Below are 27,047 nucleotides of genomic sequence, written 5' to 3'. Positions count from 1 at the left end.
GACAGATGGGAACAGGAGGGACAGAACTGAAAACTGGGGGAAATGTCAAAACCCTGACAAATTCCGAAGGGAAATGGCCATTCCAAAATAAACTCAATTCCGAAGTAAGTGGCTGGTTTATTCCCATTTAAATCCAAATAGAATAATTCCGCGATCATGCATTCAAAGAAAAAAAAATAATAAATAAAATTAAAAAATTTAACAAAATAAATAAATACATTTAAAAAATAAATAAAATAAATGAATTAAAAATGGTTTTAAAACAATAAAAAAGAAAAGAAAAGAAAAGAAAAGAAAAAAACAAAAAAACAAAAAATAAAAATAACCAGGCTAGATCCAGATCAGATCCAGACTAGATTTAGACCTGATCCGGACCAGATCTAGACCTGATCAAGCCATATCAGGTGTTCCCATAAAGAGGCTCCCAGGCTCCGTGGGAAAGAGGAGGAGCCGCCAGGGGGGCGGAGGACGCAGCGGCCCCCGCTCCAGTCCGCAGCCGCCCAGCAGCGCTGCTCCGCGGGGAGTTCACGAGGGACGAGCCGCTGGAGGATCAACGCGCTGCTGCTCTTTAGTTACTTTTTTAAATTCATGGATTTATGGCTTTTTCTTCTCAGCAAACCAACTTTTAACTTTACAAACTCTCGGACTGAAGATTTATCTCATTAATTAACCGATTTTGATGAATATTTGTGGTTGAAGTTTCCCTGAATCCCCGCTGGTCCGCGGCACCTGCAGCTCAGGTGGGGGTTAAAGTTCCCCATCACCGACACGTCCAAGGAACCAGAAAAATAAACGTGTAATTAATTAATTATTAGTATAATATTACTATTATTATATTTTTTTTTTCTTCAGTGGAAGGATTTTCCCGCTCCGGAGCTCCGCGACCTCCCCCGGGGCCGACGGCCACCCGTGGCCGGCCGCAGCGCACCATGAAGCGGCCTCGTGAGGACGGAGGGTCGGGGAGCGACCTGGAGGACCGCGGCTGTTCAGGGTGAGCGGAGCACTGGACAAGTCAATCATTTCCAAGCTGATTTAGAGGCTTTACTTTATTTTCTTTGTCTTTTTTTTTTATATACCCCATTTGGTTTTAGACAGCAGAGGTTTGAGGAATAAAACGGTTAAAGATCACAAAGTTCCTTTAAAGTCGTCACCACTTTCAATAGGAGTCACTTTTTATTTTAAAAGGCTTCCCTCACAGATTTCCAATAATTAAAGTGTGTGTTTGTGTTTTTTGTATTTTATGAGATTATATGTATATATTTAAACTTGTATAGAAAAAAAACCCCATCAATTTAAAGTTTAAGCTTAAATCAGAGACAACTTTTGATTAAGAGAAACGGTTTTTTAGACAGGTTTTATCTGCAGAACTCCAGATATTTCAGGTCTTATCCCACTAAATGTTAATGTTAATATTCATCCTTTTACCCTGAAACAGTTGTTCGTGAAGTTTTTGTAAACTTTCTTTTCAGCACAAACATTTCAGGTGTCACTTTATCCCGTTGTTCCTTCATAGGTGTCTCTTGGCTAAATTAATATTTCCTGAAATTGTTTTAACACGCCAAACAAGTTAAATATATATACGTATAAATATATATATTTACACAGTTGTGTGAAAAACTGTTTGCCCCCTTTCTAATTTCTTATTCTTTTGCATGTTTTTTGCACATAAATGTTTCAGATCATCAAACATAGATAACAAGTAAACACAAAATGCAGTTTTTAAATGAAGGTTTTTTTTATTATTAAGGGGAAAGAAACATCCTGTGTATATATATATATAATCTTGCTTGTTTGTAGGAACCAAATACTTATTTTATCCAGGAATTTACCAATTAACTCAGTAAAAATCCTACAGTGTGATTTCCTGGATTCTTTCCACCATTCTGTCTCATAGTTGAAGTTACCGATGAATATTACGAATATGAATATTACTGGCCTCTTATCCTTTTAACTGGGAGAACTTGAACAATTGGTGGCTGACTAAAGTATATATATATATATATATATATATATATATATATATATATATATATATATATATATATATATATATTGAGAGTTTTTTCACTTCAATGACCCTGAGTTAAAGGTTCTGGTCCGGTACTGCCGGAGCTCTGACCAAAGAGAGTTTCCACCAGCGACGCTCTGGCACATCCAGGTGTTTCTGTAGTTCCGGCTCCAAACGTAAAACCAACGGCCCAAAAGTAGAAGAAAGTTCAGACGGATTTGGTTTAAAAACTAACAAACGGCCGTGAACGTTCGGTCCAGACGTCCAGCTGACCCTGGTGTCTCCCCTACAGGTCCCCCAGGTCCCCCAGGTCCCCCAGGGCGTCCCCGCCGGGACCCCCGCCCTCCAGCTCCCAGCTGACCAGGAAGAGACGGCGAGGGGTGGGTGAGGCCGTCTCCGTGGTAACGGGGGTGTGCAGCCGTCTCCGTGGTAACGGGGGTGTGCAGCCGTCTCCGTGGTAACGGGGGTGTGCAGCCGTTGCCGTGGTAACGGGGGTGTGCAGCCGTCTCCGTGGTAACGGGGGTGTGCAGCCGTCTCCGTGGTAACGGGGGTGTGCAGCCGTCTCCGTGGTAACGGGGGTGTGCAGCCGTCTCCGTGGTAACGGGGGTGTGCAGCCGTTGCCGTGGTAACGGGGGTGTGCAGCCGTCTCCGTGGTAACGGGGGTGTGCAGCCGTTGCCGTGGTAACGGGGTCTGAGTTACGTCCTCCTTCACTCTCTTCTGGTTCCAGATCATCGAGAAGCGGCGCAGGGACCGGATCAACACCAGCCTGCTGGAGCTGCGGAGACTCGTACCCACAACCCTGGAGAAGCAGGTCCGTGGTCAGGGTTCTGATGTTTTTACCCAGGGGGATTCTGGGTAAAAACATAGTAGCAGGTCCGTGGTGAAGGTTCTGAGTAGGGAGGCCCCGATACCGATACTGGTGTCGGTATCGGGGCCGATACTGCTCTCATAAACTCGTACTCGCAAAAATTCTCCGATACCACGCACTGATACTTGTAGTTACTGGTTAGCGCCGCTAGGGGGAGACGTTCTCGGGTCAGTCTGCAGCCTGAGGGCAGAGCAGCAGCAGCAGCAGCAGCAGCAGCAGAGCCGCTGCTGCTGCTGCTGCTGCTGCTGCTGCTGCTGCTCTGTAGCTGTAGCAGCTGTTCCATGTTTCAGTAACTTCTATCTTCCTTAATTGTACAAACTGGACGGTTGAGTATTCACTTACTCACAGGGAACTTTATTAAACACTCACGTAACTCACAGTACAACGTGGTCTCATCGCAGGAACTTCAACTGAGCATGTGCGGTGCTTCACCTGAACTGAGCATGTGCGGTGCTTCACCTGAACTGAGCATGTGCTTCACCTGAACTGAGCATGTGCGGTGCTTCACCTGAACTGAGCATGTGCTTCACCTGAACTGAGCATGTGCTTCACCTGAACTGAGCATGTGCGTCACCTGAACTGAGCATGTGCGGTGCTTCACCTGAACTGAGCATGTGCGGTGCTTCACCTGAACTGAGCATGTGCGGGGCTTCACCTGAACTGAGCATGTGCGGTGCTTCACCTGAACTGAGCATGTGCGGTGCTTCACCTGAACTGAGCATGTGCTTCACCTGAACTGAGCATGTGCTTCACCTGAACTGAGCATGTGCGGTGCTTCACCTGAACTGAGCATGTGCTTCACCTGAACTGAGCATGTGCGGGGCTTCACCTGAACTGAGCATGTGCGGTGCTTCACCTGAACTGAGCATGTGCGGGGCTTCACCTGAACTGAGCATGTGCAGTCTTCACCTGAACTGAGCATGTGCGGGGCTTCACCTGAACTGAGCATGTGCGGTGCTAAACCTGAACTGAGCATGTGCGGTGCTTCACCTGAACTGAGCATGTGCGGTGCTAAACCTGAACTGAGCATGTGCGGTGCTTCACCTGAACTGAGCATGTGCGGGGCTTCACCTGAACTGAGCATGTGCTTCACCTGAACTGAGCATGTGCGGTGCTTCACCTGAACTGAGCATGTGCGGGGCTTCACCTGAACTGAGCATGTGCGGTGCTTCACCTGAACTGAGCATGTGCGGTGCTTCACCTGAACTGAGCATGTGCGGTGCTTCACCTGTCGCCGTCCGTGTGAAACAACATAAACAATCGGCCGCTAGGCGGCTAAGCTTAGCGTGGTGATGAGAAGAGAGTGCACCCGCCGCCGACAGCTCGCAGTCTGTCTTGCTTCTGTCGTCGTCCCTTATTTTTAAACATGTCCACCTGCTGACGTCCTGCTGCATTAATTGTCACTATCTTGCCTGAAACGGCGCTGCCAGTTAAGCTTAGCCGCCTAGCGACTAACCGGACTGTAACAATGGGATTGTTTATGTTCTTATTCTTCTCTGTTTTATTGGCGGATCTCAACCAACTTTAAGGAACTACCGCCACCTACTGTACAAGAGTGTGTAACATCATTTCATTTAGCCTGTTTTTATATTCTATTTGATTGTTTATGTTGTTTCACACGGACGGTTTCAGGTGAAGCACCGCACATGCTCAGTTCAGGTGAAGCCCCGCACATGCTCAGTTCAGGTGAAGCCCCGCACATGCTCAGTTCAGGTGAAGCCCTGCACATGCTCAGTTCAGGTGAAGCACCGCACATGCTCAGTTCAGGTGAAGCACCGCACATGCTCAGTTCAGGTTTAGCACCGCACATGCTCAGTTCAGGTGAAGCCCTGCACATGCTCAGTTCAGGTGAAGCACCGCACATGCTCAGTTCAGGTGAAGCCCCGCACATGCTCAGTTCAGGTGAAGCACCGCACATGCTCAGTTCAGGTGAAGCACCGCACATGCTCAGTTCAGGTGACGCACATGCTCAGTTCAGGTGAAGCACCGCACATGCTCAGTTCAGGTGAAGCCCCGCACATGCTCAGTTCAGGTGAAGCACCGCACATGCTCAGTTCAGGTGACGCACATGCTCAGTTCAGGGGAAGCCCCGCACATGCTCAGTTCAGGTGAAGCCCCGCACATGCTCAGTTCAGGTGAAGCACCGCACATGCTCAATTCAATTCAATTCAATTCAATTTTATTTATATAGCGTCTAATACAACAGAGTTGTCTCTAGACGCTTTACAGAGACCCATACCCAGAACATGACCCCCGAGCAGTTATTACATAAACAATGGCAGGTAAAAACTCCCCTAGTGGGAGAAAAACCTTAAGCCAAACAGTGGCAAGGAAAAACTCCCCTTTAGGAGGGAAGAAACCTTGAGCAGGACCAGGCTCATCAGGGGGGACCCTCCTGCCGAGGGCCAGACTGGTGGGTCAGGGACGGCAACAGCACAGCAGGCAGGTGGAAGCAGCAACGGGATGACCGGGGGTGGGGACCGCAGGCCAGCACACAGCTCCCGAAGCTCCGGCCCAATCAGCAAGTCCCAGGTTGGGGTTCAGGGTCAGGAAAAGACTTGTGCTCCGTAATGCAAGCTACAAGCCACCCACGACCACCTGCAGGTTCCGGTGTCCGGCAAAGGATGCTGCAATATGGACAAAAGAGAGAAAAGGGAGGAGAAGGGGGGGCCAGCACAAGAAACCACAGGAGCGACTCTGACACACTAAAGTTTACACTACCTAGAGATTTACCAACACCAGCTAGAGGTTTACTAAACACTAACTATAGGCTTTACTAAACAGAAATGTTTTAAGTTTAGTTTTAAAGGTGGAGGTGGTGTCAGCCCCCTTAACCCAGATTGGAAGTTGGTTCCATAGTAGTGGCGCCTGATAGCAGAACGCCCGCCCTCCAAATCTACATTTAGATACTCTAGGAACTACAAGTAAACCTGCACTCTGAGAACGGAGAGCTCTGACAGGAACATAAGGCACTATCAGGTCTTGCAAATAATGCGGAGCTAAGCCGTTTTGGGCTTTATACGCAAGTAATACAATTTTAAATTGGATTCTGAATTTTACGGGTAACCAATGGAGCGACGCTAACACTGGAGAGACGTGGTCTCTCCTGCTAATTCCTGTCAGTACTCGTGCTGCTGCATTTTGGATCAGCTGGAGCCTATTCAGCAAATTACTTGGACATCCTGCTAACAACACATTACAGTAATCTAGTCTAGAAGATACAAACGCATGAACTAGTTTTTCTGCATCACTCTGTGAGAGGATTTTCCTAATCTTTGCAATATTACGGAGATGGAAAAAGGCTATTTTACAAACCTGATTGACATATGGTTTAAATGACAAATCCTGATCGAAAATAACACCAAGATTTCTCACAGTTGCACTGGAAGCCATCGCAACACCATCTAATCCCTTCCTAAGATGCTCTGGACCAAGAATGATAACCTCTGTTTTATCTGAATTTAGAAGCAGGAAATTTCTGGACATCCAGTCCTTGATGTCCCTAAGACATGCCTGAAGTTTAACTAACGGTTCTGTTTCATCTGGCTTCATAGACAAATAGAGCTGCGTATCATCAGCATAACAATGAAAGTGTATGCCGTGATTCTGGATTATACTTCCCAACGGCTGCATGTATAAACTGAACAAGATTGGCCCTAGCACTGAACCCTGCGGAACACCATAACAGACCCTTGACTGTTCTGAAGAAACCTCATGTACATGAACAAACTGGAACCTGTCAGATAGGTATGATTTAAACCAACATAGAGCTGTCCCTTTAATCCCAACAACATGCTCTAACCTGTGCAGTAAAATGCCATGATCTATAGTGTCAAAAGCAGCACTGAGGTCCAGTAGAACCAGTATGGACACTAATCCCTTATCTGAGGCCATAAGGAGGTCATTCGTGACTCGAACAAGTGCTGTCTCTGTGCTATGATGCATTCTGAACCCTGACTGAAAGACTTCAAACAGATCATTTCTATACAAATAGTCACATAACTGGCTTGAAACTGCCTTTTCCAGAATTTTAGACACAAATGGAAGGTTGGAAATTGGTCTATAATTAGCTAAGGTGTCTGGGTCAAGAGAAGGTTTTTTAAGTAAAGGTTTAATTACTGCGACTTTGAAAACCTGTGGTACATATCCTAAACTTAGGGATAAGTTAATTTGGTCCAGTATTGTCGTACCAATAAGAGAAAAAATATGTTTGAATAGTCGAGTCGGGATGGGGTCTAACATACATGTGGTTGACTTAGCTCTATTAACGAGTGAAGTCAGCTCAGGGAGGTCTATAGGATCAAAACAGTCTAGAGACAAGTCAGAGCCTAGGGAAGTCGCTAAAGCTGAAGAAACACCTACAACCGGCTGGTTGATTTCTTCTCTAATTCTCGCGATTTTACTGTTGAAGAAGCCCATAAAGTCCTCACTACTGAGAGCTGCAGGAATGCACGGCTCAACAGAGTTGTGACTCTTTGTCAGCCTGGCTACAGTGCTGAACAGAAAACGTGGGTTACTTTTGTTATCCTCTATCAACGTTGAATAATAAGCTGTTCTGGCTTTGCGAATGGCTTTTTTATATACTATTAGAATATCTTTCCATTCACGATGAGAGTCTACAGACCTACAAGAGTACCACTTCCTTTCCATTTTACGCACGTTTTGTTTCAACATGCGGATATCTGAATTATACCAGGGAGTTAAGCTCCTGTGGCTAGAAACCCTCCTTTTCAAAGGAGCAACTTCATCTAAAGCTGAATGCAACAAATCAGCAGTGTTACTAGCAAGGAAATCAACATCTGCAGAGGTAGAACCCAGGTCACTGGCCTCGACTACATCACAATTTCGCACTGTCGTAAGATAAGCAATGGCCTCCCTAAATTTAACAATAACTTCATCAGACAAACATCTGCTAAAATAATACCTCCTATTTTGCACTTCAACATCAACAAAATTAAATTCAAACGTTATTAAGTAATGGTCGGATAAAAGGGAGTTTACAGGTGACACCAACAGACCATCAGTTTCAACACCGTAGGTGAGAACGAGATCGAGAGTATGATTAAAACAGTGCGTCGGTTTATCCACTTTTTGTGAGATACCCATTGATTCTAGAAGAGAATCGAAGGCTAATTTAAGATTATCGCTTTCAACATCCATATGAATGTTAAAATCACCCACTATGATGAATTTATCTGTGCTGATCAATAATCCAGAAAGGAAATCTGAAAATTCAGACAAAAACTCCAGATACGCACCAGCAGGGGGCCGGTACACTACCACTAACACAACTGGCTTCTCTGATTTCCGGCTCGGAAATTTCAGACCAAGCATGAGGCTTTCAAATGTATTATAGTTGCACTTAGGTTCAATTTTTGTTTGGAGACCGGAGTTATAAATTGCTGCGACTCCTCCGCCTCGGCCCGTGCTTCTAGGAATGTGATGATTAAAGTAGCCGGGCGGAGTTGATTCATTCAAACTAACATACTCTTCCTCCTGTAACCATGTTTCTGTTAAGCAGAAAATATCACTCCTGCTCTCTGTAATTATATCATTTACTAACAGAGACTTAGAGCTTAATGATCGTATATTTAGTAGTCCGCATCTAATTTTTCGGTCTGTAATTGGTACCAAATGTACATTGGTTTTAATTTTTACAAGGTTATCTTGGTGAACGCCTCTATAACGCTGCACCTGGTGAACTTTTGGAGGGCGGGGAACTGCAACCACTTCTATTATGCTAGGCACCTGGCCAGAGTCGCCAATATCATGTAATCCTACAGTTTTAGAGTCGCTAATTACATAATGCAATCCTGCAGTTTTGTTGGCAGGCGTTGGTCCTTGAGAAGCAACAGATGTGTCGCTGAGTGGGGAAAAACGGTTAGACACATGAAGCGGGTGGTGGTGTTCTGTGAACCCTTTAAGACTACCCTTCCTCCGAACCGTCACCCAGCTGCCCTGCCTGGCCGGCTGCCGGGGAGCTGCAGGGGAGCGGTTACGCTCAGCTGCTACGGGCCGGTCCGCAGAGGATTCTATCGGACTATGGTCTAGTTGGCCAAACCGGACCTCTAACTGACTAAGCCTCGCCTCCAGCCCTGTTAAACTACAGCTCTGCATCCTGGCCTGGACCCTGCATTGTCAGGGGGAGTGTCTAATAACATTGGCCAGATTTCTAGACATAAGAGCTGCACCATCCCGGGTGGGATGAATGCCGTCCCTTCTAATCAGACCGGGCTTTCCCCAGAATGTCTCCCAGTTGTCAATAAAGTCCATGTCGTTTTCTGAACACCACTGAGACAACCAGCGGCGGAGCGAGAGCATGCAACTAAACATGTCATCGCTGGTCAGATTGGGGAGGGGGCCAGAAAAACCTACGGAGTCCGACATGGTTTTGGCGTAGTTACACACCGAGACAATATTCATTCTGGTTACTTCCGACTGGCGAAGACGGGAGTCATTAGCTCCGACATTGATGATAACTTTACCATATTTACGATTACCCTTTGCCAGTAGCTTCAAATTTGCTTCTATGTCGCCCGCTCTGGCCCCCGGGATACACCTAACTAAGGTCTCTGGAGTCGGCTTCACATGTCTCACAATAGAGTCTCCAATCACCAGGGTCTGTTTCTCAACAGATGTGTCGCTGAGTGGGGAAAAACGGTTAGACACATGAAGCGGGTGGTGGTGTTCTGTGAGCCCTTTAAGACTACCCTTCCTCCGAACCGTCACCCAGCTGCCCTGCCTGGCCGGCTGCCGGGGAGCTGCAGGGGAGCGGTTACGCTCAGCTGCTACGGCCCGGTCCGCAGAGGATTCTATCGGACTATGGTCTAGTTGGCCAAACCGGACCTCTAACTGACTGAGCCTCGCCTCCAGCCCTGCAAATAAGCTACACTTTAAGCACTTACCGTCTTCACTAAAGGAGGCAGAGGAATAACTAAACATTTCACACACTGAGCAGGAAAGAGGTGAAGCGGTGGGAGCCGGAGCGGCCATGCTAAGATGCTAACGGAGGCTAACGGACAGAAAATGTATCGGTGATTGGTGACAGTGAAAGTTACGGAAGAGAAAATGAGCGAGTGTTGAAATAAAGACAGTAATGTACCAGATATAGTGCTATTTTACCAGAAAACAGTCTAAGTTTTAGATAAAAAGTCGGGAGAGATCTGAGCCTGCAAACGCCGTGAGACGGCAGCAGCACAGACCGCAAACATCAGGAAGTGACGCGATGCGTGACGCAATACGTTACCCAATCAGCCAGTGTTGTGGGGTGTTCTGTAACCATGGTAACCGTTGCTGTGTTGTGGGGTGCAGCAGCTCCACACATAACAGACATGGGGAAAAGATCGCTAACGGTTTAACTTTTCACCGCTTTCCTGCTCGGAGGCAGAACCACGGAGGCCGAGTATCTGAGATAACGAAGTATCTGAGACAACGAAGTATCTGAGACAACGAAGAGTCGACGGTTCGCTTGGATCTCAGCTGTAAGACGAGCAAACATAACCTTCCACAGTAAACAACAAACAAACACTCACACAGCCCGGGGTCGGATCAAAACACGGGTTTTATTCCCACTTCTCCAGCTAAACGCAGTTGCTGGCCAGCTCTCTGCGCTGCGATTAACCCCAATCTTCAGATAAAACTAGTTTGTTGAGGAAAAAATATTAACTCTATTTGTAGCTGCAGAGTAAAAAAATAATCCCACGAGGAAAACAAAAATATTGCTCACGCCTCGGAGCCTCTTCAGCATAATATAGCAGTCAAAAAAAAAGAAAAGAGAAGTAAGAGTGATACAAAACATGTACTGTATGTTGTACTATTATACTAATTTATTGAAACACATGGCCAAACATTTACCAAAGCAGCTGCCAAACACTCCTAAACAAGGTAGCCGGAGACGACGGTTGTGCAGAACTGCAGCAGTAAATCCTCGTCAGAGTTCCACTCTTTAGTAGGGATTTCATATGGATCCAAACCGTTAATAATCATTATTTTCTCCATATTCCGCTCCCTGGCTTCATTGTTTAAGGTATCTGGTAAATTCCAGTTGCTTTCTGGCATTTTAATTTTATTTTGCGTTCCGTCTGTTCACTTGGTGCTACTACACTGCTCTGTGTTTACACTAACAAGGCTGCCAACAAGGCCGCCACGTCCCAGAATGCAACTTGGTGACAAAGCCCTATGGCCAAGGTTACATGATGTATTTTAAGAAGAAGAAAATTTGTTCCTCACATGTTAGACAGACAATTAAGGTTTTTGAGTGAAACTACAGTGTTTTGTCTCCTTCCAGTCTCTCCATCTCCACCAGATGTGGATCCAGGAAGGGATGGAGACGTGACATTACGCTGTTCTCTGGTGAGAGACCGTTACTTCGGTCCCTGTGAGCAGAACAGCATCATCTGGGTGGATGAGACAGGAAGTGTGCTGCTTGGTGAAGGTGATGGGTTTGTGTCTGGAGGACAGAACAACTGTGTTTCTGATCTGATGGTGAAACATCAGAGACGCTCCAAGAGAAGATTCACCTGCCAGGTTGTTGAAGGAGACAGAGTGGAGATAGATGCTGAATACACGCTGGACTTTACAGGTAAGACCCTGAAATCATGGAGATTATAAAAACTGGATGTCATCATTCAGACTTTACACTTTTAATCAGTTAAAGTGTTAATATTGACTTTTTGACCATTTTGTTGAATCCTTTGATTCCAGATTATACCGGATTGATTATTGGATGGGTGGTCAGGGGGCTGATGGTCGTTCTGGTCAGCATCGTTATGTTTACCATTTACAGGATCAAAGTTAAAAGGAACAATCCCAGAAATCAAACAGGTGTGTTTGACCTGCCTGTCAGGCTTTTATTTAGTTTCTGAAGTTAGATTGAGTTGAACTCTGAAACAAAATCAACAAACAGCATTTTATCAAACTGGAATAAAGCAGTTAATGTCAGGAAGGTTGTAATGATGACCCAGATGCAGGAGAGCAGGATACATAACCCAAAACATGAACAAGAATCCAAAAAACTACAAAAAACCTGACTGTGGAAACATGGAGGTAGAAACAGTCCGGACCAGCAGGGAGCAGAGGAAAGACAACACCAGATATACACAAGGGTTAACGAGACACAGATGCAGACGATCAGGGCAGATGGAAACAGGAAGGTCAAGACAGAACTCAAACACAAAGACACGGGCTTCAAAATAAAACAGGAACATGTCAAATCCTGTGTTAGGTCTAAATCAACATTACATACGTTCGTAACGAGGAAAGACACAAAGACTGCTTGGAATGATTTTAACGCACTTCTGCAGAAGGGGGGAGCAGAGGAGTGCAGAGCGACGAGCTCTCATTGAGAACTCCTGAGCTTCCCCAAAGTTCCTCCTCCTGCATGATGGTTTTATTGAGAAACTTGACAGGAACTGACCGTATATGGACAGTGAAGAGTGAACAGTAGACAATGGGGAAGTGGAAGTGATGACGTGTGATTGAGTCCTGACATTACAGTAGAGTGATTGAACCAGGACAGTTCCAAACCTGAGTAGATCAGGAAGTGGCTGTTCTGACATCTGTTGACAAAGCATGTGACAGTCTTCAGGAGGACAAAAACAAATTTAAAGGTTAATTAACCTCACAATTCCCTCCTGTTGTCCTTTTGAAACTTCAATTAATATCCGTCCATTAGGCTCACACCTGACAGTTAAAGATGTGATTGTTTGTGAAAGTTAATCAGAAGTTATATTATTAATAATAATAATGACAGAATTAAGATAATAAATGTGTAATCTTGTCAACTAACTCTAATAATTTAACATTCTTTGTTCCAGATGTTCAGTTGCCAATGCAGCAGTATGTGAGTATCTTCACTAATATTTAATATTTGATATATATCTACCTTTAAAAAATAAATATGTATGAAATATCCAGGTTCATCAAATGTTTCATGTTTGTTCATTTCTATCAACATTTGCTGCTGATTATTCTTGGTTTTCTGTTAATATGGAGGTCCATTTGTTTCTTAATTATTCAATCAAAGAAAAGATTGCTTCAATCAAAAAAAATATTCTCAATTCAAAAGATTTCACTTCAATCAAAAAAATTATTTCAATCAAAGAAAAAACGTTTTTGAATGCAAAAAATATTTTAGACTCAAAGAAATGCATTTGAAAACTGTTTTTCTTTGATTGGATATGTTTTCTTTGATAGAAGTGAAGTTTTTCTTTAAAAAAATCACTTCAATAAAAAAAAACGTTTTCAATCAAAGAAAGAAAGTATTCAAATGCATTTTTTTGAGTCTCAAATATTTTTTTGCATTCAACACTTTTTTCCTTTGATTGAAATACATTTTTTTGATTGAAGTAATCTTTTTTTTGATTGAATAATTAAGAAACAAATCTACCTCCATATGTTAATAAACCTAAATACCAGATAGTCAATCATGATTGTGATCTTATTTGACTAACAAGACGTTAAATAAACATTTATAGCTGCTAACTTTCATAAATGTTAGTAATGGATGATTTTCTGGTTTTCATTCAGATATTGAGAAAGAGTTTATAGTTGTAGATCAATTTCACAGGAACCATTAAGAACGGTGTTATCATGTAAATATGATCTTGATCTCCCTCTGGTGGTGAAAACATGAATTACAAGAACATTGTATGTTTCCACAGGTGAACAGGGATGAAGATGATGATGTGGTGATCTATGAAGACGATGAAGAACTGCCTGCTTCTGTCCGATCCACAGATCAATAAATCAGCTGTATGTGATAGAAACATTAGCGTTAGCCTGGCTACCGAGCAGCCGACGGATGTTTGGTCTCTGAAAGCTCAGCTCTGTTTATGACAATCCTAGTGTTTAGTCTTCATCATTTTGTGATCTTCAAAAATCCTCTGCAGCTTTTCCTCGGCGTCACTCCTGCATCGAGGAGCCTGATGGATGTTTGAGCCGCTAGCATGCTAACAATGTATTAAATCTCCTAAACTGGGATCATCTCTCTTTATTCCTGTTAGTTTCATGCATATATTAATCATGTTTGTAAAATAGCATTTTTCCATCTCCGTAATGTCACAAAGATTAGGAACATCGTCTCGCAGAGTGGCGCATGTTCTGACCTAGATGGAACCATTTTAGTTAAATATTTAGCCACTAGGGGGCACTTGTCTCATTCATGAGCCTCGTGGTCTGTTTTGTACCATGTAGGCCGCCATCTTGGTTTTTCTTTATTGACTGTGAGCGATTGTAGAGCTGAGCGGGCAGTGGATCACATCCATCATTTTTTGGGGAATCAGTTAATGAAGGAATTGTCTGTTAGTACGGTTTTAAGATACATATATTATATTATTGAAGTTACATTTGTTTTAATCTGAGCTCGTTTTTTGTTTCACGCTGTTTATCAGTTGTACTTCAGTCAACTAAAATAATTTCTAGTGCTCTGTCAGCTATATTGCAGCTTTATATTTGTAGCCTCACGTGCTTTATACCTTTAAGGTACTGTGAAATATGCGGGTTTGATGGGGTTTATCCAATAAGTGTTCATTGTTGTATTCCTTTTATTTCAGTTTTACCCAATTCATATGCTGTACACAATAAAGCCATCATTATCCGCTACAGTGTGTGGAAGGAGTTATCTGTCTGCCTAGTTGAGGAAGGGGATGTTACGGGGTGAGGTTATGGACCTAAATGCAGCACATGGAGCACACGGTGGTAGTTTGTCTGGTTTGCTTTATTACCCTCAACGGGGAAGAGGAGCAGGCAGGAATACAAGACAAGGATCAGGCAGCAATCAGTGTCAGGTTCGGAAGACAAGGTCAGGCAACGGAGAGCAGGAGACAAGGCAGGGTCCGGGAACAGGCAGGGTGTCACCAAGGCAGAACAAAAAACAGGAATTCAAAAAACTAGAGGAGTACATGGAGGGAGCAAACAGTACACCAACAGCTTTGTCTATTCCGTAATAATTGGACCTAAACAGTGAAGCTGAAACTCATAATCTGAACAGTTCAAGTTCCAGTTCGTTATCTGCAGATCTGAACAAGTTCAAGTTCTTTATCTGCAAATATGTCACGTTCAGTTCAACGTTCTCACAGATATGAACGTGTTAAATGAACACGTTCATGCACAAAACAGGAAGTTGCATCATCACATGGGCCTACAGACCTGCAGAAGAGAAAAAGTATTTATATCACTGACCAGAGACAGATCGACACCACGACTGGATTTGATGGGAAATAAAATATTGTTGTGCGTACAACAAAAATACGTTTTTGTGTATCAGTTTGTGGAATTCAACTGTGGAACATGTAACTGAAAAATGTAAGGTAGGAGAGAGAGCAGGCCATATGCAAAGGGAGGGTGGGGTGTAACAGCTTAGCTCCTTGAGCCTTTTTCACACACCGTAATATTTACCCACTCTTACTGTAAAAGAACAGGATGAAACACTTTTCTTTTAACATCTAAACTTCAAACACCTTACTTTTCTAAAAAAGTCATTCTCCTTTTTCGCCTCAGATTCTGTGTTGCAGAGACTATAAAAATGAATTCTCCCATAATTTCACCAATACCTCACATTTCCCTCTTCACAACTAGAATCAATACAGACACAGTGAATTTTAAACAACTTTACTGTGGAAAAATGGAAATACCTTCACACGGAGCTCCACACCCAGAAACCCGTCCAGGAGGAAGTGAAAGTAAACTTGACTAAAGTATCTGCGACACAACCAGGGTTGCCAGGTCTGACGAGGAAAAGCAGCAACCGAGACTCTGAAAACCAGCCCGACACAAGCAGCCCAAAACCACAACATAGAACATTAAGAAACAACGATATTAGATGGAGAATTGACCTGAATGTATTTATTTCTGCTACATATGAATGAACTTGACAGTCACATGAAGACCTGAGTTTATAATTGTAGATCAATTTCATAGGAACCATTAAGAACGATCCATTATCATGTAAATATGATCTTGATCTCCCTCTGGTGGTGAAAACATGAATTACAGGAACATTGTATGTGTCCACAGGTGAACACGTCAGCTGCGTGAAATAAGACCTGGAAACAGGCATTGTGACGTAGAATTGTCAAATTGGTTTGATTCATCGCACAAATCGGCACAGATTACTTTGTAATCCTGTATTTGACCCGGTCTTTGTACGTTTTGACCGTATAGAAATGTAATTCTTGCCATTTCAAGAATGAGATGAACCTGCTGGATCTACTGTCCTTACTTTTTAACAACTTGTGCTTTCTATTATTTTACCTCTTTTCTTATCATTTTATTTGTTATTTGTCTTTTAATTGTGTCTTGCCGCTTTTAATGTTGATGTAAAGCACTTTGAATTACCGTGTGTTGAATTGTGCTGTACAGATAAACTTGCCTTGCCAAAACTGAAATCATCTGGGCTCCACAGAAACAAAGAAGTGTTATCAGTTACATTGCAACTCTCTAGAACCTTAAACAAGATTAGAAATCTGGATCTGAACTTTAACAGCCACATTAAATGCAGCTCTGCCTCCCATCTTTTCATCAGTTTCATTCCTCTTCATTTAGTGCGTACCTCCACCTGCTCAGGTGCTCCTCCACCTGGTCCTACCTCCACCTGCTCAGGTGCTCCTCCACCTGCTCAGGTGCTCCTCCACCTGCTCAGGTGCTCCTCCACCTGCTCCTACCTCCACCTGCTCAGGTGCTCCTCCACCTGCTCCTACCTCCACCTGCTCAGGTGCTCCTCCACCTGCTCAGGTGCTCCTCCACCTGCTCAGGTGCCCCTCCACCTGCTCCTTTCACCACCACCTTCTCTCATCTGTATTCTGATCCGTCAGTGTCTCCATCACCGTAGAAAAGGGCGCTGGGCACGACCCTTGATGCAAACCCACCTCCACTTTGAATCCCCCCGTCATGCCTACTGCACACCTCACCTCTTTTATGCTGCTCTAGTACAGTCGGCGCCGTACTAGTACAGCCCTTTCCTTAGATAAAAAATGAAATCTAACCATGGAGACCCGAAATGTTTTTAGTTTTTAGTTGTTTCTTTTGAACATTTTAACCTGGAGGTCAATAGATCCAGACTCTAGTGGTCGGTAGAGGAACCACAGGGTTGGAAGTGTTACTTTAGAATAGATAGTTTTAGTCATCAAGTCGCCCTGAAACAGGAAGTTACATCATCACATACAGACCTGCAGCAGGGAGAAAGTATTTATATCACTGACCAGAGAGAGATCAACACCACGACTGGATTTGACGGGAGATAAAAGATTCTGTTTCGGATGTTTAGGTCTTCAGATAATCCGTCCGTCCACCTAAACTTTGAACTTGAACTCTTGCTGGTTGTGTGTTCAGAGGATTTACAGAAGTGTGAGGACGGTGGGTGTTGGTGTGAAGATGTTTTTAGCCAACAAGTGAAAAAGAAAAGGGAACTATCATGTTCATATAGAGAGGAGAAACAGAGAAAAGCATCATTTCCTCCGGCAGAGACAGAATGACTCCACGACTGCAGCTCTTCATCACTTTACTGCTTCACTTTGAAGGTAAAGATCAACTTTTTGACATGTTTCGGTGCGTTATGTGATTTAAACCAGGGGTGGGTAGTCCTGGTCCTCCAGGGTTGTGTCCTGCAGGTTTTACATGTTTCCCTGCTTCAGCAAAACCCTGACAAACACGTCTGAGTCGTTACCAGAGCTGTGCTGACCTGGACAGGTGTGTTGAAGCATCTAAAACATGCAGGACACGGCAGGTGTCTGTCCTCAGCCTCCGTCCTCCACCCACACTCCTGTCATCTGTGAGACGCCCCCCGGTGGTAGCAACTGGTATAACATGTAGACGTGGATCAGTGGAGGACCGGCTCGTTGTTGGAGAACCACGTTCAACCCTCAGCTCACTGATTTCAGTCTGTGAACAAAAACAGAAGCTGGTTATTCTCCTACATGTATCTGCACAAACAGGCTGTTTTTATACAATTGTTTTATACAATCATTTGGCCTGCTCTCAGTAGTTTACGGACAATAACACGTGCAATAACTATAACAAGATGTGCAGTATCTGTCTGTTTACCTCACACACATTGTACCTGCTTTTTTTGCACTGTTTTTTGTCTTCTTTGTCTTTCACACTACTTTATTTCCATTGCAATGTACTGTATATACTGTCTACATTTCGTTATATTTTTTACTTTTATGTGTGTTTTAAGTGTACTGCTGCTGAACAAAGTGAGTTTCCCCATTGACGGAGAAATAAAGGATTATCTTATCTTATTTCAGCTAAAATGATCTTTTTCACATTGAAGTGTAAGAAAGAAAAGAAGTCAGAAGAAATAACTTTATATATTCATCTTTTTATAAATGGAGATTTGACTGATTTCAGTATTTTATCAAAACCAAAAGTTCTTCTGTTAGTCTTCTGTTTCTGAGAAAATGGTTCAAAGTCGATGCAGAAGAGGAAGGTTTGCTTCCTCCTTTCATGTTTCCATGAAACCAAATTCATCATTCAATTAAAAGAAGCCGGTTCATGTTGATTTCTTATGAACTTTCTTATTATTATTTCTTATGAACTTTAACCACAAAACAAGTTTGTTTTAACGATGAACACTTGCACATATGACGGTGGACCTCGGTCCGGGTCCTACAGAGCTGCTGTCCTGCAGGTTTGACATGTTTCCCTGATTCAGCAAAAAACCCTAAGGGCGTCCAAATAGTGTAACAGACCGGCTTGTGTCTCCCCTGATACACGGACATATACTGTGTGTGATGTTAGCCCGTAGTGCATGAGAAAGTAAGGAGAGATGATTCTATCAAGTGGAGGTTATTGAATGTTGCTTCTGTGTTGACAAACCTAAATATGTAGGTTAAATATGTTTCTTGGGTCAGGTTGATGTGTGAAGTGTAAAACCTTTCTGTGTTTTTCTCTGCAGCAGGAATCAGTGATGACATCGTTCTCCATCACAGAGCTGGAGATGAATTAATTCTTCACATTACCCATGTTCTGATGTTGACTGGTTTCATGACAACGGTGCATATGGAAAATACATCATTCATAATGGAACTAGTGTGAAGACGTCACCTGGAGCTGACAGGATGAGTTTGAGCAGTAACTGCTCTCTGATCATCAACAACATCACTGCTGAAGATGCTGGTCGTTACTGGTTTGAGGTTGAAACTGATGGTGGTTACTCCGAGACACTTGTGTATCTGAATGTTTTAAGAGGTGAGTGTTTTGACTTAATAACATCCAGAGTGTCAGTTTGAATCCTCCTCATCAACTCTGAGTGAAACGCTGTTAAAAGCTTGTGTGGATTTGTCAGCAACATGAACGTCTGGTCTGTTTGGGATCGTCCTCAACATGATGGATCCTCTCAGAGGAACTGGACCACAAACACCTGACGTTTATTTACACGTTGAAATATTTGATGTTTCCATCAGACAATCACTCAGTAAAACTGGATCAGTAAAATGAGGAGTTTCTCGTATTCAAGTGGTTGAAATAACAGTTATTTGTCTCCTTCCAGTCTCTCCATCTCCACCAGATGTGGATCCAGGAAGGGATGGAAACGTGACATTACGCTGTTCTCTGGTGAGATACCTTTACTTCGGTCCCTGTAAACAGTACAGCATCATCTGGGTGGATGAGACAGGAAGTGTGCTGCTTGGTGAAGGTGATGGGTTTGTGTCTGGAGGACAGAACAACTGTGTTTCTGATCTGATGGTGAAACATCAGAGACGCTCCAAAAGAAGATTCACCTGCCAGTTTGTTGAAGGAGACAGAGTGGAGATAGATGCTGAATACACGCTGGACTTTGCAGGTAAGACACTGAAATCATGAAGTTAATAAAAACTGGATGTCATCATTCAGACTTGTTGATATTGACTTTCTGACCATTTTGTTGAATCATTTGGTTCCAGATTCCAGTCTGATCAATACCAGATTGATTATTGGATGGGTGGTCAGGGGGCTGATGGTGGTTCTGGTCAGCATCGTTACGTTTTTCATCATTTACAGGATGAAAGTTAAAAGGAACAATCCCAAAAATCAAAGAGGTGTGTTTGACCGGCCTGTCAGGCTTTTATTTAGTTTCTGAAACTAGACTTGAAGAGAAGACGTCACAGCTGCACATGTAGAGAAAAGAGGAAGTAGAAACTATATCTTCCCTCCAGCATCAATGGAAATGTAACATAAGTCACTTATTAATGGATAAGTTAATCAGAACTTATATTATTATTAATAATAATGATAGAATAAAAATAATTAATGTGTAATCTTGTCAACTAACTCTAAGAATTTTACATTTTATGTTACAGATGTTCAGTTGCCATGTTTCCTGTTGGTTCATTTCCATCAACATTTGCTGCTGATTATTCTTGGTTTTCTGTTAATAAACCTAAACACCAGAGAGTCAATCATTATTGTTGTCTTAGTTGACTAAAAATACGTTAAATAAACATTTATAGCTTCTAACTTCCATAAATGTTATTAATGGATGATTTTCTGGTTTACATTCAGATATTAAAAGAGTTTATAATTGTAGATCAATTTCACAGGAACCATTAAGAACGGTCCATTATCATGTAAATATGATATTGATCTCCCTCTGGTGGTGAAAACATGAATTACAAGAACCTTGTATGTTTCCACAGGTGAACAGGGATGAAGATGATGATGATGATGTGGTGAACTATGAAAACGATGAAGACCTGCCTGCTTCTTTCTGATCCACTGCTGAAAGAAAACGTGCTTTCAGCAGTACAGGCTGACTGATAAAAATGTATTAAAAATATTAATATAAAATATTAATATATATATATATATATATATATATATATATATATATATATATATATATATATATATATATATATATATATATATATATATATATATATATGTGTGTGTGTATATATTCAAGTAGCCTCATAGTTGTATCAACATCTGTATCTGACTGCTATATTAAAAATGTACATATTTGCCAATTAACATGTGTAACTTGAATTACACATATTTTTTTCTCTTAAAAATAAAAAATGTTTTATTTTTCAAATGCTATCTTATTTTATTTCTCTACCAGCAGTTTGAATTTCCCCTTTTCTTTGTTAATTGTCTCAACACATTTTTATAATAAATGAATATAAACACATCTTAACAATTTAACAGTTTTGCAGTTTCTCTTTCTTCCCCTCTTATAATCTTATGTCCCCACTTTCTGTCGTTCAGTGAGAGAACTGAGCTCTAATTTATCCTGCCAGGACTTTAAATCTGGGCTGGATGGTGTCAGGTTCTCATGTGAAGGTGCTCATTGGTGAACCTGGAACGATATTTAGTTTTTATTCTGTTCATTGTGGAGAAAGCTGCTTCACAGCTGTATCTGGACCCAGACATGGGCAGGATGTTTTAAGATGGTCAGTTTATTTTCTGTGACTTCAGTTCAGACTTGAGTGGATATGTTTGATGAAAAACTTTGTGTTTTGTTTCAGTGGCGTTTCACTTTCGCACTTTGAACGCCACGGTCTCTGAACGTATGAGACACTGGTTTTGTCCCAGTGTGAAGACTGAACAAGGATGAATCTGTCCATTCTGGATTGAACTTCCCTTTCCACCTGTTACGCTTCTCATCTCTGTATATAGAGCCAAGCTAATTACCGTATTTTTATGACCATTCGGCGCCGTCTGCAAAGACGCCGTCAACACACATGCTGATCACGCCGCGCTCGCTCGGTCTGGGTGCAGACCCAAGTAATCGATCACTGATCCTGGTGGATCTAAACGTACTCTGTGCAAAATGAAGGATTTACTCTGTAAATACACACAATTTTTCTTACTATTACACGTACAGCTAGCTGAGTGTCTTCCTCCCCTCATTTGGTCGGGAGTTGCTATGCAGTCCCGCGGCCCACGCGGCCCACATGTACAAAACAGTACACTAGGTGCGGCCCACTAGGTGGCGCTCACGGCCCAAGTGTGGGCCGCGGCCCTATGGTTAAGAATCACTGCTCTAGACTACATCACTGTAATGTGTTATTAGCAGGATGTCCAAGTAATTTGCCAAATAGGCTCTAGCTGATCCAAAATGCAGCAGCTGAGTGCAGTGAGACTGACAGGAATCAGAGAGACCACGTTTCTCCAGCGTTAGCTTTGCTCCATTGGCTGCCCTTAAAACTCAGAATCCAATTCAACATTTTATTACTTGCGTATAAAGCCCAAGACGACTTAGCTCCGCAATATTTGCAAGACCTGGGGCCTCATGTACTAAGAGTGCGTGGATTTCAACTTGAATCCGTGCGTGGAATTAACAAGAATGCAAAAATTCATATGTACAAAGCTGTGCGTTCGCCAAATCCACGCAGGTTTCTCTGTACATCCCAATCAGCGTGGATTTGAGCGCACATGCGGGAGCACAACACTCCGCCTTGTCTCCTCCCTCAAATATATGTTTGAATATGATATGAAGATAATTATCCATTAAAAACCGCTCATCCTAACAATAAATGTGCAAAAACAGGTAAAACAAATAAAAAAAGAAAACATCGGCTCTGAGCTGGGTGTCGGACTCCAGTCCTAGGGCCGGTGTCCCTGCAGGTTTTAGATGTTTCCCTGCTTCATTGGACCATGATACAAGTGACTGTGTCATCAACAGAACTATCCAGACTTTGATGACAAGCTGGTGATTATGATTAAATAGAATCAGGTGTGTTAAAGCAGGGAAACATCTAAAACATGCAGGACACCGGCCCTTCTGGGATTCAGTTTGACACCTACATTATGGCGTTCTTTGCTTTGCGTTGCGTTCCGTGAAGAGTTCTGGTTTTATTATGATCGTACGGGTTACGATCATTACGATCTGATTCCTCTGCTGCAGAAATAAAGACAATTTGTGCCGACGGGATTATCGAGGTGCAAACGTGAGAAATAAAGAGCAAACTTGCTGTAACTCAAGTGTTTCATCCGCAGGAGGAGAGACTGGTAGATCCCTAGTGTCGTGCCAAAAAGTGATTGCCTGCCAGAATCTGATTTCTCCCCTGAAAATGGGTCTTTTTACCTGCCAAATATTGATTGAAGGCCAAATACAGTTAATGAAAGGTTGTTTCTGCCTAAATCTGACTTGATCTCATTCTTGAGTTTCATAATCTGAAAGTCTGACGTTGTAGCGCTCTCGCTCAACGGGCTGCTGTGCGCGCTCCCGCGGCCAGAAATCAGAAGAAATCAGATTCTGGCAGACAATCACTTTTTGGCACAACGCCGTTCCATCACGGGAGAAACACTTTCTGGATCCTGCAGAACCTGCAGCCGACTCCATATCAGACTCTGAAAGTTGCCTAAACATTCAATAAAAACTTATTTCATGCTGAATCACATCAGTTCGCAACCAACCTTTCCGTGACACATTTTTTTTATTTAAGACATCTTTACAGAAGCGGTTTTTGCTGCAAAATGTATTTTAATGTTTTTCTGTCCAGACACAGTTATGGGATGTTTAGGATCTGGCTTTAATCTCTAGTACTCGTCCCATACGGTCGTCATGGTGAGAGAGAGATGTCCGGCCTGTAGCAGCTCCAGCTGAAGCATCATGTTGGTCAGAACCGGAGCAGCTGGTCCAGTTCAGGACAGAGATCCAGAAGATCCTCTTGGTACCTGAACCAGCTGATGGTTCAGTCTTAGTCCTGGACCAGCAGGTCAGTTTGGTGCCTGAGGACTCGCTCCTGATCCTGCCATCAGTAGGTTCCTCTAACGGAGCCAAAGCTCCATCGGGATTTACGGTTCCATCGTTGAGCTCCTTTAGTTGTTTGTTCAGCTCATGTGGTTGATTGTGAGATTGTTGCAGCTCCACTCTTGTCTAATTTATCTGGTGATGTGGGGACTGTCATGTCCTTCACGTGGTCGTAAACTTATTGTTGACGTTAAGTTTCCTCATATTCTGCACTTCACTGCATCACCAGTGAGTGTCGCCAACGGACAAAACCTCAGAAAAGTGCGTGAACCAGCCTTAATGTGTGAGTGAAGGACCGCAGCTTTCTACGTTCACGTCATTCTTTGTACATCCGACCGTGAGTGTTGAAAGTGGCGAACGCACGTTTTTTGTGCGCCGCAATCTTAGTACATAAGGCCCCAGGTCTCATCCCTCCATCCACCCAGACCAGGTCTCATCCCTCCATCCAGACCTGGGGCCTCATGTACTAAGAGTGTGTGGATTTCAACGTGAAACCGTGCGTGGAATTTACACGAACGCAAAAATTCCGATGTACAAAACTGTGCGTTCGCCCAAATCCATGCAGGTTTCTCTGTACATCTCAATCAGCGTGGATTTGAGCGCACGTGCAGGAGCACAACACTCCGCCCTGTCTCTTCCCTCAAATAGTTTGAATATGATAATGAAGATAATAATCCATTAAAAACCGCTCATCCTAACAAGAAATGTACAAAAACAGACAAAACATATTAAAAAAAACATGGCTCTGAGCTGGAATACATTTATTTGGGGGCATTTCTTCCGATTTCAGCTGCATATGGGTAATGCTGTTCTTTGCTTTGCGTTGCTTTGGTTTTATAATGATCGTACGAGTTTGTGACTGCGGTCACGCCATCTCCGCTTCGGAGAGGCGCAGTCGCGCTATCTGCGCTTGGAAATCAATTGCCCGTCTACATCGCGTTGTACAGTAAAGCGTGTGGACGGCTTCAAAACGGTTATTATTATTATGTTCATGTCTTGAAATAGTCATTAATATGTCATTAATAGTCAGTAATATGTCATTACTTTTTGTAGTTTTACTAAAGTCTAACAAAATGGTAAAAAAAAAAGCAAAACCAATCGCCCATTCAGAATCCCATTCATTTCTATATAGGCAGATTTTAAATATTCATTAAAAAAACAAATCAAATTGTTTTCAGGAAACTGCAAAGTATTCTTGTATCATGTCCCCAGGTACCTCTGGCATCATTCAAGTTCTTTTACTGTAGCATTTTCTAATAATTACATGCTAAAATCATACCCAATACACAGGTATATAAGCAGATTAAAAAAAAAAAATTACTATTAGTATTATATTGGGTATGAATTTAGCATTAGAAAATGCTGCAGTGAAAGAACTTGAAAATGATGTCAGAGGTACCTGAGGACTGAGGACATGATGAACAAGAATATGGTGCAGTTTCCTGAAAACAATTTGATTTGTTTTTTTAATGAATATTTAAAATCTGCCTATATAGAAATGAATGGGATTCTGAATGGGCGATTGGTTTAGCTTTTTTTATCATTTTTTTAGACTTTAGTAAAACTACAAAAAGTAATGACATATGTATCTATTTCAAGACATGAAAATAATAATACTAGCCGTTTTGAAGCCGTCAACACGCTTTACCGTACAATGCGCTGTAAACGGGCAATTGATTTCCAAGCGCAGATAGCGCGACTGCCTCTCCGAAGCGGAGATGGCGTGACCGCAGTGGTTTGAATGTTTATGAGCAGCGTCAGTGCATCAATACACCCTGCTTTTCTTGTTTGAAATGTAAGAACCGACACCAGAACTTAAATTGGTGGATGAAAAACGGCTCCTCGTTCTGCTGTATTGTCATGCGTATTATATACTGACGGATTAAGACCAATGCAGCCTATACGTTTATTGAGTCTTACACATTGTGGATGTCCGCGATCACCTCTCTCATAAGTATAACAATGTGAACAATATAAACTTATATTTAAAACATGAAGCATCACGATCTGATTCCTCCGCTGCAGAAATAAAGACAACTTGTGCCGACGGGATTATCGAGGTGCAAACGTGAGAAATAAAGAGCAAGATTGCTTAAACTCGGAGTGTTGCATCCGCAGGAGGAGAAACCGGTCTAGAGTCCTGCAGCACTTGCAGCCGACTCCATATCAGACTCTGAAAGTTGCCTAAACATTCAATAAAAACTTTATTCATTCATTGGATCCTGGACCAGCAGATCAGTCTGGTGCCTGAGGACTCGCTCCTGATCCTGCATCAGCAGGTTCTTCTAACGGAGCCAAAGCTCCATCAGGATTTGCAGGTTCCATCGTTGAGCTCCTTTAGTTGTTTGTTCAGATCATGTGGTTGATTGTGAGATTGTTGCAGTTCCACTCTTGTGTAACTTATCTGGTGATGTCGGGACTGTCATGTCCTTCACATGGTCGTGAATTTATTGTTGACGTTACGTTTCCTCATATTCTGCACTTTACTGCATCACCAGTGAGTGTCGCCAACGGACAAAACCTCAGAAAAGTGCGTACAAAAGCCTTAATGTGTGATTGACGGACCGCAGCTTTCTACGTTCACGTCATTCTTTGTACATCCGACCGTGAGCGTTGAAAGTGGCGTACGCACGTTTTTTGTGCGCCGCACTCTTAGTACATAAGGCCCCAGGTGTCATCCCTCCATCCATCCAGACCAGAGGCCTTATGTACTAAGAGTCCGGCGCACAAAAAACGTGCGTACGCCACTTTCAACGCTCACGGTCGGATGTACAAAGAATGACGTGAACGTAGAAAGCTGCGGTCCTTCACTCACACATTAAGGCTGGTTCACGCACTTTCCTGAGGTTTTGTCCGTTGGCGACACTCACTGGTGATGCAGTGAAGTGCAGAATATAAGGAAACGTAACGTCAACAATAAGTTCACGACCACGTGAAGGACATGACAGTCCCCACATCACCAGATAAGTTACACAAGAGTGGAACTGCAACAATCTCACAATCAACCACATGATCTGAACAAACAACTAAAGGAGCTCAACGATGGAACCTGCAAATCCTGATGGAGCTTTGGCTCCGTTAGAGGAACCTGCTGATGCAGGATCGGGAGCGAGTCCTCAGGCACCAAACTGACCTGCTGGTCCAGGAGTAAGACTGGACCAGACCAACATGATGCTTCAGCTGGAGCTGCTGACAGGTCGGACATATCCGTCACCATGACGACCGTATGGGAGGACTACTGGAGATAAAAGCCAGACCCTAAACATCCCATAACTGTGTCTGGACAGAAATACATTAAAATTAATTTTGAAGCAAAAACCGGTGTTGTGCCAAAAAGTGATTGCCTGCCAGAATCTGATTTCTTCTGATTTGTGGCCGCGGGAGCGCGCACAGCAGCCCGTTGAGCGAGAGCGCTACAACGTCAGACTTTCAGATTATGAAACTCAAGAATGAGATCAAGTCATATTTAGGCAGAAACAACCTTTCATTA

At 43.0% G+C, this 27,047-nt stretch overlaps 1 protein-coding gene across 1 annotated transcript; it reads left to right on the top strand.

Annotated features, from left to right (window-relative positions):
- The first annotated feature begins 504 nt into the window (after positions 1-504).
- On the top strand, positions 505-11,396 carry LOC133418497 (hairy/enhancer-of-split related with YRPW motif-like protein). The gene is made up of 5 exons (XM_061707214.1): positions 505-740; positions 853-991; positions 2,301-2,388; positions 2,737-2,820; positions 11,165-11,396. Exons 2-5 carry the CDS (start codon positions 930-932, stop codon positions 11,210-11,212), a joined length of 282 nt encoding a protein of 93 aa, XP_061563198.1. The 5' UTR covers positions 505-740; positions 853-929; the 3' UTR covers positions 11,213-11,396.
- The last annotated feature ends 15,651 nt before the right edge of the window (positions 11,397-27,047 follow it).

This window comes from Cololabis saira, chromosome 18 (genome assembly GCF_033807715.1).
Source record: "Cololabis saira isolate AMF1-May2022 chromosome 18, fColSai1.1, whole genome shotgun sequence".
Taxonomy (NCBI): Eukaryota; Metazoa; Chordata; class Actinopteri; order Beloniformes; family Belonidae; genus Cololabis; species Cololabis saira.
This window is presented reverse-complemented; position numbering and strand designations above follow the sequence as displayed.

Excerpts from the sequence above, each read along its gene's own strand:
- LOC133418497 (XM_061707214.1), top strand. The coding sequence starts at position 930 with ATGAAGCGGCCTCGTGAGGACGGAGGGTCGGGGAGCGACCTGGAGGAC. Across the intron at positions 2,389-2,736 it reads CCAGGAAGAGACGGCGAGGG|ATCATCGAGAAGCGGCGCAG; the intron begins GTGGGTGAGGCC and ends TTCTGGTTCCAG. Across the intron at positions 2,821-11,164 it reads CCACAACCCTGGAGAAGCAG|TCTCTCCATCTCCACCAGAT; the intron begins GTCCGTGGTCAG and ends GTCTCCTTCCAG.